The 11,373-nt window shown below is 53.3% G+C and overlaps 1 protein-coding gene across 1 annotated transcript in view; it reads right to left on the bottom strand.

Moving 5' to 3' along the window:
- Positions 1 to 5,143: 5,143 nt before the first annotated feature.
- IGFBP2 (insulin like growth factor binding protein 2) overlaps positions 5,144 to 11,373 on the bottom strand; it is a 103,612-nt gene continuing 97,382 nt past the window's right edge. Inside the window, exon 5 of the mRNA XM_090041738.1 lies at positions 5,144 to 7,830. Coding sequence (XP_089897864.1) covers positions 7,663 to 7,830 — 168 coding nt within the window. The 3' untranslated portion in view covers positions 5,144 to 7,662. The remainder of the gene's footprint in view (positions 7,831 to 11,373) is intronic.

Here is an 11,373-nt window from a genome sequence, read left to right as displayed (position 1 = left end):
GGAGGAGAGACGCTGCCAGTCTCCAACCGGAGCCTCGGCGCTGGAGAAGCAGAACGTGCTACCCATCGAGCACCAGGGCACGAGGGGATCAAATTCCCGCATTTCCTATGTTGCAAGACATTAGCAAGAGCCAGAGCGGAAGTGCCCCTGACCCAGGTCATTTGGGTAGATGTGATCTCTTTTATTAGACCAACTAAAAAGTTGAGGGAATTGCTCTTTGCAAGCTTTGGGGCACAAACACACTTCTTCAGGCAACAGAGCAACCCTGACCCACCCAGGGAGGAGAGAACAAGGCCCGCGGCCCACGTCTGACCAGCGTGGCGCTGACACGTGCTGCCCACCAGGGGGAGGCTGCGCTCCATGCTTCCATGCTTTACAGCCAGGTTGCAGGCTCCTCCGAGAACAGCGATGGAGGCAAGCAGGGTGTTTTGGCTTTAAATGCACCGGTCCCAGTAATAATTCCCAGTCCTCTGCCAGCTCTCTTCCTAGGCAAGCATTCAGTCCCCACCTCCTACCTGCGCCCATCCAGTACTAAAGAAGTTTGCTCTGCTTCCAGCCAGCTCTGTGCATCCAGTGCCCCCCTCACTTCGGGCAGGCAGTTGCCTAACTCAGGAAGCCAATGTGCAACCTCCCAAACAGGGAGGCTGAGCCCAGATCCCCCACTCCATGACCAGAGCCACCTGGGAGCCTGGCCTTTGAGGGGGCGGGAGCTCAGGAGCCTGGGGGACAAGGAAAAGGCACAGCTGCAGAGCCCTAAGGGTGGCCCAGTTCCCCTTCCCTGTGCACCAGGGAGGGGCCTTATGATGTCTCTGCACCCCATGGTTAGTGCCCCAGGTGTGCAAAGTCTCAGGAGAGTGAGCTGGTGTGTGCATACGAGGGTCGGCACACGTGTGTGGGTTCACGCTTGCAGAACCACGTCATATGCACAGCTCGGAGCGTGCGAGTGAGACCTCCTCGAGCCCAGCAGGGGTTTCCCTTCACCCGTTGCTCTGCCCACCTGGGTGGGGATGAAGCCGCCGTCCCCATCGGGTGAGATCCTCTGGCCTTCCCAACGTCCCTTTGGCGCGCGTGTGAACGTGGACTCTGACCTGGGGGTCCGGACTCGGGGGAGGTGGCTGCCCACCCTCCCCACTTGGACAGGAAACGCCTCACTTGCTTGTCCTTTCTAGAGGGCCGTAGGCTCCTTGTCCCCACTCATTTCACGGGCTTGAGGCGCCTCAAAGCCCAGAGGATCTGGGCCTTGGGGGCATGGGTGGCCGGTTTGAATACGGGCCAAACTGTGAGATGGCACCTCGCCTTCGCGGCACCTCACACCTATGATGAAATCAGTGTCTTGACACCCCCGGTGCCCCCTGCCCCATGGCTCTGTGCCGCGTTTGCAGTGGGCATGCCTTTTCCCTCCCTGGGGAGGGATCTGAATTAATGTGATAGGATGACGTGGGTCTCCCTTCCCCTGAGATGGGCCTTTCATGTGTCAGCTGGTCGAAGGCGACCTGACTGAGCCAGCAGCCTGGCCCCATGCCCCAGGAGGTGCCAGCTATGAGATAAGAGGTGGTCTTGTAGGTACAGGTATTACAAAACCCCAGGGCACGCTCTGCAGGAGTCAGGCTGGCAACCCATCGTCCCAGACAGCATAGTCCACTGTCCTCTATTCCTTGCTTTAGTCTCTCCCAGGTGTGGGGCTTTTCTTCCTCTACTTCCTAAAACACTGCAGGGTTTTTGCCTTCCTATATAATGTGGGGCACAATCCTCCTGCAATCGGCCAAGCAACTAGGTGCCAACTGTTGCCCTGTAGTTGAGGCAATGCCCAAAGCTCCCAGGGCAGATCCAGGTGGAAGCAGTGGTGAAGTCTCACCCCGCACTTTGATTCCTGAAGCAGGAGCATCCATATCCAAACCCTCCCAAACAAATCCGTCATCTAACCTCGTAGTAAAGCTACCCTCTACCCAGTCTTAATCAAGCCATCCTTTCTCCTGCAGTTTCAGTGTCTGCTAACCATTCCTGGCGATCTCTCTCCCCTGTTTCACAGTCTGGTTTTAGCTCTAGCTAAAAAACCTTAAGTGCAGTAACATTAAGTCAGGTGAACATTAACTCAAGTGTGGAAATGACTGATAGTGGAGTGCTGGACATCCTGTCAAGATGCTCAAGAAGGCTAGATGTTGTTTCAAAACTCTGAAGAAGAGACGTGCGTTTAACTGTAGTGACTCTGGGACTGATAAAACGATATCTTTCTTGCCTAGTTTGCTGTGTTTTTTAAACATTATAATCTAGCAAATTAGTGCAAACCCCAATATATTCCTTTTTGCTTTGAGGTCAAACTGAGCAATGCAGTCTTTGGCCCCTAGCATATTAGTAAAGCTTCTAGTTTCTTTTTACCCAGAGAAAAAACGCGTGTTGTGTTATATGTGTTGTTGCAGCACACCATCTGCACCCCGCTTTACAAATCCTAGATCCACCCATGTGCATCTCCCTTGCTGCTACCTGGGGGTGTTACGGGGTGCTCTTGCTTTTGGAGGAGGGTGTGACGTGGTGATTTGGGGATTTCCTTATCAAGAGCTGCCTGTGCACGCTGAGGGTTAGACGTGATGACCAGGGGCCCTCCGCTGTACTCTGCTAGTGGGCCCCTCCTGCTCAGAGCATTGCAGGACCCTCTATTTTCCACACCTCCCTCTCATGGAGGTTGTGAACCTTTAGCAGCGATAGTTAACTGAACGGAGATCTTCAGACAACAGCCACCAAGTGCAGCTGTGTCCTTTCTGTCTGACTTTGGATCCTGGCTATTTATTTGCTGACTTCTAAGCAATGCCAGGACACATATTCTTCTTTTTAAAAAGCAACATGCTTCACTTAACCCACATCAGTGGGAAACAGTGGCTGTTGCACAGGGCGCTGCACATCATTTTAGGATTGGAAGCAATAGAGAATATTAATATCTATCCAGAGAGCATCACAGAGTGACCTTCCCTGAGGTCTGGACCTGTCATTGTTGAGACACCTTTATGGATCCCAAAGACATGGACTTTTGCTTGTTCACCATGGCAGACTGCTCAGACCTGCCAGCCTGTTACCTGGGGGGAAGCCTGATGCACTCCAGCCATAGTCCAGGTGTAGTTACAGGAGAAGAGCCAGCAGCGCGCCCTCAGCGCCAAGAAGGCCAACGGCATCCTGGGCTGCACTGGTAGGAGCACTTCCAGCGGGTGGAGGGCAGTGATTCTTCCCTCTGTTCAGCACTGGGGAGGCCACATCTGGAGTCCTGTGTCCAGCTGTGGGCCCCCCCTGCAGAAAGGTTGTGGACACATTGGAGAGAGTCCAGTGGAGGGCAATGAAAATAGTTGGGGACTGGGGGACAGGACTGCTGAGAACCTGAGGGAAATGGGTTTGTGTTTAGTCTGGAGAAGAGAAGACTGAGGTGGGATTGAATTGCAGCCTTCACCTCCCTGCAGGGGGGCTGCAAAGAGGATGGAGCTGGGCTGGTCTCAGTGGAGCAGATGGCAGGACAAGGGGCAATGGGCTCCAGCTGCAGCAAGGGAAGTTGAGGTTGGATATTAGGAAAAACTTCCTCACTGGGATGGTGGTGAAGCACTGGAACAGGCTCCCCGGAGAGGTGGTGCAGTCTCCATCCTCAGAGGTGTTTAAGACCCAGGTAGACAAAGCCCTGGCTGGGATGATGTAGTTGGGGCTGGTCCTGCTTGGAGCAGGGGGTGGACTAGATGTCACCTCCTGAGCTCCTTTCAACCTTCATTTCCTATGATTCTGTGTTTCTGAGATGGGTAGATCTCCATACACAGGAGCGTACCCAGGGAAGCCAAGGGGAGTCCACCTGTGTACGGTCAGTGGATTTCCCGCGTTAGGACTGCTTGCTCCTTGTTCAACATCTTGTTTAACATCCAGCTTCATTTGTTGGAAAATATGGCCCTGTCTCGGCTATTCTCAGTCTCCCCTTGGTTTCTTGTCCCTTTCTAACCCTGCTGTCCCTCCTGTTCTTACTCTGCTTTGGTCTCTCACTCTCCACCACTGCTTTGCGTATCCTGTCCAGCAGCAATCCCTCATCCCACGTCCTCAGGCTTTCCATCCTGGCCTCTCCTCCATTCCCCCTGCTACAAAACAAGAATTGCTGTCATGCAACATCTTGTTACGTTACGGAGTTGGCAGCTCAGAGACTCCTGGTCTCATGCTTTTCTGGGGCTTAGCTTCTGTCTGTCCTCAGGTCTAATCTCAGGACAGGCAGGTAGGTAGAGGCAGTCTCCACCCAGCTTCCTAGATGTGAAGACATCTGTGCCTTTCCCGAGACAACACAGCAACCTTACAGCTGCCATGCCAGCAAGAGTGTAGCGAGCACTCTGACTGCAGAAGAGGCCAGACAGCCGGCAGAAGGCACAGCCGTGTGTCTACACACACCATCTTCCACCCACCCAAAGGCAGCAAAAGCTTGACTCTGCTTGACAGAAATGCAGGGACTCTGCCAGCAGAAAGGATGCGCCTGCCTCTGCAGAGAGGCTTTTGAGTGTGGATGCTCTGGACTAGACGAGAACCACCAGCAGATGACAGGACAAGGAGCAATGGGGTCAAGTTGCAGCAAGGGAAGTTGAGGTTGGATATTAGGAAAAACTCTCTTACTGAGGGCAGTAAAGCACTGGAACAGGTTACCCAGAGAGGTGGTGGAGTCTCCAGCCTTGGAGGTATTTAATACCTGGGTAGACAAAACCTTGGCTGGGATGCTGTAGTTGGGGCTGGTCCTGCTTAGAGTAGGGGGTTGGACTAGATGTGACCCCCTGAGGTCCCTTCCACCCTCATTGTTGATGATTTTACGATTCCATAACACTGTTGGGGGCTCTGTATGATTCATACATGGAGGACTTCCTTTGCACTCCCCAGAGCCAGAGACTGACTTGTTTCTACTAAAAATAAAGGCTTGCCTTTTGCAGAATCAGAATCTAATGTATGTGCTACATAAACAGAGCTGGCGGACGGGATAACTGACACCCTTGTCCTACACATACGCAACTGGGACCAATAATAATAAAAGGGCCAACTCTGCTCACTACATGCAGAGTCCACTGTGTACAATACCCGTAGGACAAAGCCATGCAATGCATCAGGCAAGGCCACGTGTTCTCTTAATAGAGGGGAAGAAAGATGACCCTTTTTTTTTGGCATCTTTAATTTATTCCAACGTTACACAGTTCAGCTTTTCCAAGAGAGAAAGAGAGGGGGAAAAAAGCATCCTGATTTCTAAACAAAATGAGAAGTACAAACTGCAGAGGAGAGCTGATGCTCGCAAGGTTTACATGGAAAGCAGAAACAAATCCCCGTGGGTGTTAACAGAAAACAGGTAGCACCAATTTTTACAATGCCTAGCTTGTGCACACAAAGTAAAACCTCCAAAACCAAAGCGACTCCCCACTCCCTTTTCAGCTGGATTCATTTAGTCTCACCACTCCGCAGGCTGGGGCTGGATTTCAGACTGCGGCCCCCACGCTGGGGATTTGGTGTGGGTCACTTGCTGCTGCAATCTGAAACCTGGATCCTTCTCCCAAAACAGAAAAAATACTGCATTTTTTCTATTCGTATTAAAAGAAAATGAAACCCCCAGTCTTGGAGATCTTCTTTTCCCTTGATGCTTCCTTTGTCCCTCTGCGCTGACATTTTCTCAGGAGAGTCTGCCATTGGTATTGTTAACTAAGACTATCTTTGTGTGTACGCACATGTGCTTGGTGAGCGTGTGTGCATGTGTTTGAGTGCAGGTGGCATGTTCCAACAGAGGACACACAAGTACTAGTGATTCCCATTAACGCCAAATGAGACCAAGTGAAAGTCCTTTAACTGGGCAGAAAAAGGATGCAGAAGGCGGAAAAAATGGTTAAAAGCCAGGTCTTGTCACTTCCCCAGGATCGCTTGTGGGCTCCTCCGGCCTGGGTTCATCCAGCTGCTGTACTGCAAGGAACAAGCAGACCGTCTAAGCATGGCAGCATGTGACACTGTGAAGGTGGAGTTGGGGTCCCGTGCCTGCCTTTCGCTGCAGTGGCAGTGATGTGCCCATCCTGGTCCAGCTCAAACCCCGCTCTTTCGATTCGGCAGCCAGTGCACGACCCTGTAAGAGATGCTGCAGCTTCCCCAAAGGACTCAGAGCCACCATTGCTTTTACTGCTCGGGCTACCGAGTCACAGCACCGCTGCATGTTTCCCTGGGGAGAAGATGAAAGATCTTCCGAGGCATTAATCCTTGCCAAGCTGCTGGCTCTGCTTTTCAGGCAGCCCACAGGCTTGGCTGTCCTTCTACACCATCCTTTTCCTCCACCATACATCCTGCTCAGAGGCTGCTTCTCCAGGGCTCTACTGGCTGCCCATGTTCCTTGGCCACGGGTAGGAAGAGGGAGATTTTGCTTTCCTCTTTGAATACATTAAGAAATCTCCAAGGATTGCTCTGCAGGCCCTAGGGATTGCTTGGGAAACGATACTGATATAAAAACAACAGTCTTGTTGCTCGTGTGCTTGATTCTCAGCTTCTGCTTGATGCTGCTGGGACCTGATCAACGTGTGAAGGAATGGCGGCTGGGGAGCCGATCTTCCCGTGCAACGTCACCGACAGCTCCTGGGTTGGCTCCGATTTAACTCGAGGCACGTGAGTGTGTGTGCACATTCGCACATGTACATGTGGGTGCGTGTTCAGGGCTTTGTGGAGCACTAGGGATCCGGTGCTTGGCTTACAAAATGTGTGCAAGGTTTCTGGGGGATGGCGACAGCTGCTTGGGAGTGTGGGTTTTAGATGGGTTTTGGTGAGGCGGGAGAAAGGCCCTCTGGATCGTCACCCACCCCCCTGCCCTCACAAGCTTCTTCCTTCCATTACACATGCAAGGCCTGAGCCCAGAAATGTGGAGCACCTACGATGACAGCACAGATGCTCAACAGGACCAGGCCTTTCACTAGAACGTCAGCAGCAAAGGCCTGGCCCAGGAGAATGGAGATGGCTTGGCAGATCAAGGGCCAGGGCCCGTAGCTCTGAGGCTGTAATTCAGGGCCTGGTCCTGAGTGATGGGCTTGATCAGTCTCCAATCCACCACCCTCTAAGGCCTCCCAAGGGAAGGGCGAGTTGAGCGGGCAAGGCAGGACTGCCTCCTCCCCCACAAAATGACCAAACGCACACAGCAGCTTGATGGCAGGGACAGGCTGACGGGACCTGAGCAGCAGGCGATGTCGTATTTACATTCTTTGGTCTTTGGGGGCAGCAATTTTCATCCAGAGTGTTATCGTCTCAGCTCTTTGGAGACGCAGGGGGAGGGAGAGGGGAAAGGACAAGGGGGTTTGGTGCTTTGCGGTCACCGGGGGCGCTGGGCCTTCTCGGGCACCACCAGTGTCCTCCCTCATGCAGAGGGGAGCTCGGGAGTTGTAGGGGAGCCTGGTGGTGGCTGGCAGGGGCCGAGCTGGCAAAGCAGAAGCTGTTTTTCTCTGGCTTGCATTAGGTGAAAGGCTAAAGGAAAGCGGCCCCATCTCCCTCCCCCTCCCCCCGGGCCCTCCTTGAGGGGGCTAAGGGTGAGGGATCGCGAGCCACCTGCTATGCACCCAGCCAGTCTCTCTCAGGAGATAAATAGAGATGTGGAAACCCATATAAAATCCAGCAGTGAGGCCAGGCCGAGCTGTCTCCAGTGAGCAGGAACACGTCCATCTACTGCCCACGCAGGGCGTGTGCTCCTCGATCTTCCTGCTCGTGCACTGTGTAGAAGAGGTGGCACTCGGGGTCGCCCCGGATGGTGGGTGCCCCCTGAATCACCTTCCCATTGTTGGGGTTCACACACCAGCACTCTCCTCGCTGACCGTTCACGGACATCTTGCACTGTGGGGAAAGGAGAGGGGCAGGGTTAGCAGGCAGGAAGGGTCGAGGACTCCAGGCCCCACGCCAGAAGGGCTCAGGCGTCATTGCAGAAGGAAAGCAGAGGCCTGGTAATGAATGGAAATAGACTCTTTTTGCTGGGCTGAGTCTATGCTGCAGTCATGTGTGAGGTGGTAGGCTTGGGCCCACTGCATGCCCGTCACAGTCAAGAAGCAGGAGTGTAGGTCTCAGGCAGCCCTACAAGACCCCACAGGGACTCGAGAGAGCTCCTTTGCTCACAGTGAAGTCCATGCAGCTGCATTTCCCTGGCTGCTGCCCAAATAATCTCTACATAGCCAATGCAGAAGGAAGCCAGCATCCCCAGGCCACCTGAGGAACTTGCTATTCTCCTCTCTGCTCCTGCAACCCTTCCATCCCTGCCTTGCTCACAGAGGACCCTGGGCAGCAGGCTCTGTGAGACAGGCCCCTTCTCCCCTGAGGTAAAAGCAGCACCAGGACTGCAGGGTGCCCAGGGCCAACAAGAGAGCACAGAGGGCCCTGGAGTTTGTGTGATTGTGAGAGCTGAGCTCAAGTCAGTCTGTGCAGCTGAGCTGCAGGTCAGATCACGGGTTCGAACAACATGAACCAGAAAGCTTCCCTCGTGCAAGTGGCTTCCAGGCACCCATGCCTGAGTGCCTGATACGTGAGCACAGGAGGGACTGGAAGTGCTTTTGTTGGCAAGGAGGCTTCCGCTCGCAGGGCGGCAAGCCCCAAGGAGCCGACCCCAGGGCACTTGGCTCTGGAACGGCAGATGAAGGCAGTGGGCTTGAAGGTGACCTTGGAGCGCTTGAGCAGCCCCAGCCCTGGGACAGCCATGAGCAGAGCTTGGGGCAGGGGCTGAGAGGCTCCTCTGGGAAAGCTCAGCTCTTCTTGCAAAGGGCTGGTAGCATCCACCCACTGTGTCTGCCCCCCTTCCACCCAACATTGCAAATGTGAAGGCAAAGAACTCTGTCAAATAGCTGGGGAAACCGAGGCAAGGAGAAGGGCTGGGATGTGCTTGAGGACACAGAACAGGCCTGTGACTGAACCAGGCTGAGATCTGGTGGCCCTCCAGAGCTAAGCCTTCCCTGTTGCAGGGGCCAGGAGCTGTAACCCCCTGGGAGCTGTCATTTCCCTTTCTCCCCATCATAATAAGAGCACTCACAGGCTTTTCAAAGGGACACTGAGGGAGAGAGGTGGGGGAGTCTCCATCCTTGAAGGTTTTGAAGACCCGGGCAGACAAAGCATTGCCTGGGATGATGTAGTTGGGACTGGTCCTGCTTGGAGCAGGGGGTTGGACTGTGACCCCCTGAGGTCCCTTCCAGCCTCATTTTCTGTAATTCTATGGCTGAGCTCTCTGCCCTCCCAGAGCAAAGCTGGGGCCCCACCTCCCTGCAGCCTGCTCCACTGGCTCCATCAACCACTTGCAAAGCTCTCACAGCAGGTTCAAGCCTCAGTTAAGGCTCCAGTCCTGCCAAGGGATGAGCCCCTCCTGCCAGGGGATAAGTGCTCATTTGCCCCATTCATATCACAGCAGAGCTCGTCTCAGAAAGAGATGCTTTCCCTTCCTTTGCACTACAGATCACCACACCAGGCTGCTGGCAGCTCATTCGGCAGCTGGCTCCCTTCAGACAGCTGCTGTGTGTGGGGGGGAATTAGCCAGCTCTCTCAGGCGTGGTCATTCCCAAATAATTGCAGCCCTGGAGGCTCCAGCTGGGCCTTGCACCTCCTCACTGTCCTGAGGCAAGCAGGCAAGACACCTCCCAGCCCCCACACCCTTCTTTCAGGCTCACATCCCAAGGGTCCGATCTCAATCTGCAGTGGAGGGCCGGCCCTCAGAAACATCTTCTCTTGGAGTCATCCCCTTGGCACCGATTATATGAGTTGGAGGGTACTGAGGGAGTGACACTTGCACCCAGGTGCAGTTCAAAGCCCTGTGAGATCTATATCCTGACAGTTCAGAAGAGGCCTCCCCTCCCAGCGCAGCTGAAAAGAACGGGGATGCTCTTGCTGTTTGCTGAGGGCTCTGCTCAGCTTCTGAAGTACCTGAGATAAATATAGTGCTGAGGCTAATACACGATGCAGTGTAGTGAGAGGACTCGTGAATGTAAGCCCCTTCCTTGGACAGTATCAGAACTGCTCAGCTGTGAGTCATAAACCCTGTACTGCTTGCTGGAGAGTCTCCTGGTACCCAGATACTAGGATCTTGCTGATGTGGATCTGAACAGCTCCAGGGAGCCATGACGTGCTGCTTGATGACAGCCACAAAGCTCCCAAGTGATCAGGGACTTAGGGTGTAGCACCAGGAGGCAAAGATTTGTATTGGTGGGTTTTTATCAATGCAAATGTACAATCCCCGGTTTATTTTCAAACATGCACACAAACGTACGTGCTTGTACTTGCCTGCATTTCAAATTTTTTCTCAATGTTTCCCCATGTAAGGATTGCAGAAGTCAGGGTCCATAAGAATTTCCAGGACAGTCACCCTGGAAATAGCCTATTCATGCCTTAACCTTTTATTTTAGGTCTTACTGAAAATCCCAAGTGATACCTCTGGTACTGCAAGGTTGGATCCCTCCTCGTAAGCCTGGGCCCTAAGGCACTCATGCATACTGAAGTACATGTATCCAGGGCAGAGAGACCACAGAATACAGCCAAACATGCCCCCTACAAAGCGTGGGAAGCCAGGGTGACCCATAACCCCTTGCAGGGCATAGCTGGATTCTGCAGAGGCAGAAAGAACACAGAGCCAGTGCCCCTTTTGTTCCCTTCCAGGTACTGTGGGCTCTGGGCAGCCCCCACTGCAGGGAAATGCAGTGTTCCTGATGCTTATAAGTTTTGTCATGCAGCCTGTAATCGTTCTTGCCTTGGGGGACAAGTCTGTGGTTGTAGCAACACAGCTCAGTGAACCAGACACCCTGGAGCCACAGGTTCAGAAACCGGCAGAGCCAGCTTGGAGGCTAATTCAGAGTCCGTGCTGTGGGCAGGAAAGGGCTGGGTGTGCATCAAGATGCAGGGGGGTGTTGGTTGTAGCCATGCTGGTCTAAGGACACAGGCAGGCAAGGTTCTTTAGGTAAATGTGTGGGTTTTTTTATTAGACCAACTAAATAGTTGGAAAACTTGTTCTCCGCGCGCTTTCAGATGCAAACGCCCTTCTTCAGGTAATAGGGGTTCTTCAGACTCTCCCTACTGCCTGAAGAAGGGTGTTTGTACCCAAAAGCTTGCAAAGAACAGTTCTTCCAATTATTTAGTTTATCTAATAAAAGATACCACATTTACTCAAAGAACTTTGTCATCAAGATGCAAGGGCACTTTCTGGTGGTGTCTCCCCTGGCTGCGTTGGTCTGTGTTTCTATTCCCTGAGCTGCTCTGCAACAGGCTGTGGGGCTGACTTGCCACCCCCATCATAGAGCTGCAGTCCCTAAGCTGTTTGTGACAGGTTAGGATAAGAGGCACTATACAAACAAGGCAGAAGACTTCTCAGGCCAAATGCATCTTTTCCCTGCATCCCCATCACCTTCCTCGCTG

The sequence above is a fragment of the Crocodylus siamensis genome, chromosome 4 (genome assembly GCF_052110815.1).
Source record: "Crocodylus siamensis isolate JL-2025a chromosome 4, ASM5211081v1, whole genome shotgun sequence".
NCBI classification, from domain to species: Eukaryota; Metazoa; Chordata; order Crocodylia; family Crocodylidae; genus Crocodylus; species Crocodylus siamensis.
This window is presented reverse-complemented; position numbering and strand designations above follow the sequence as displayed.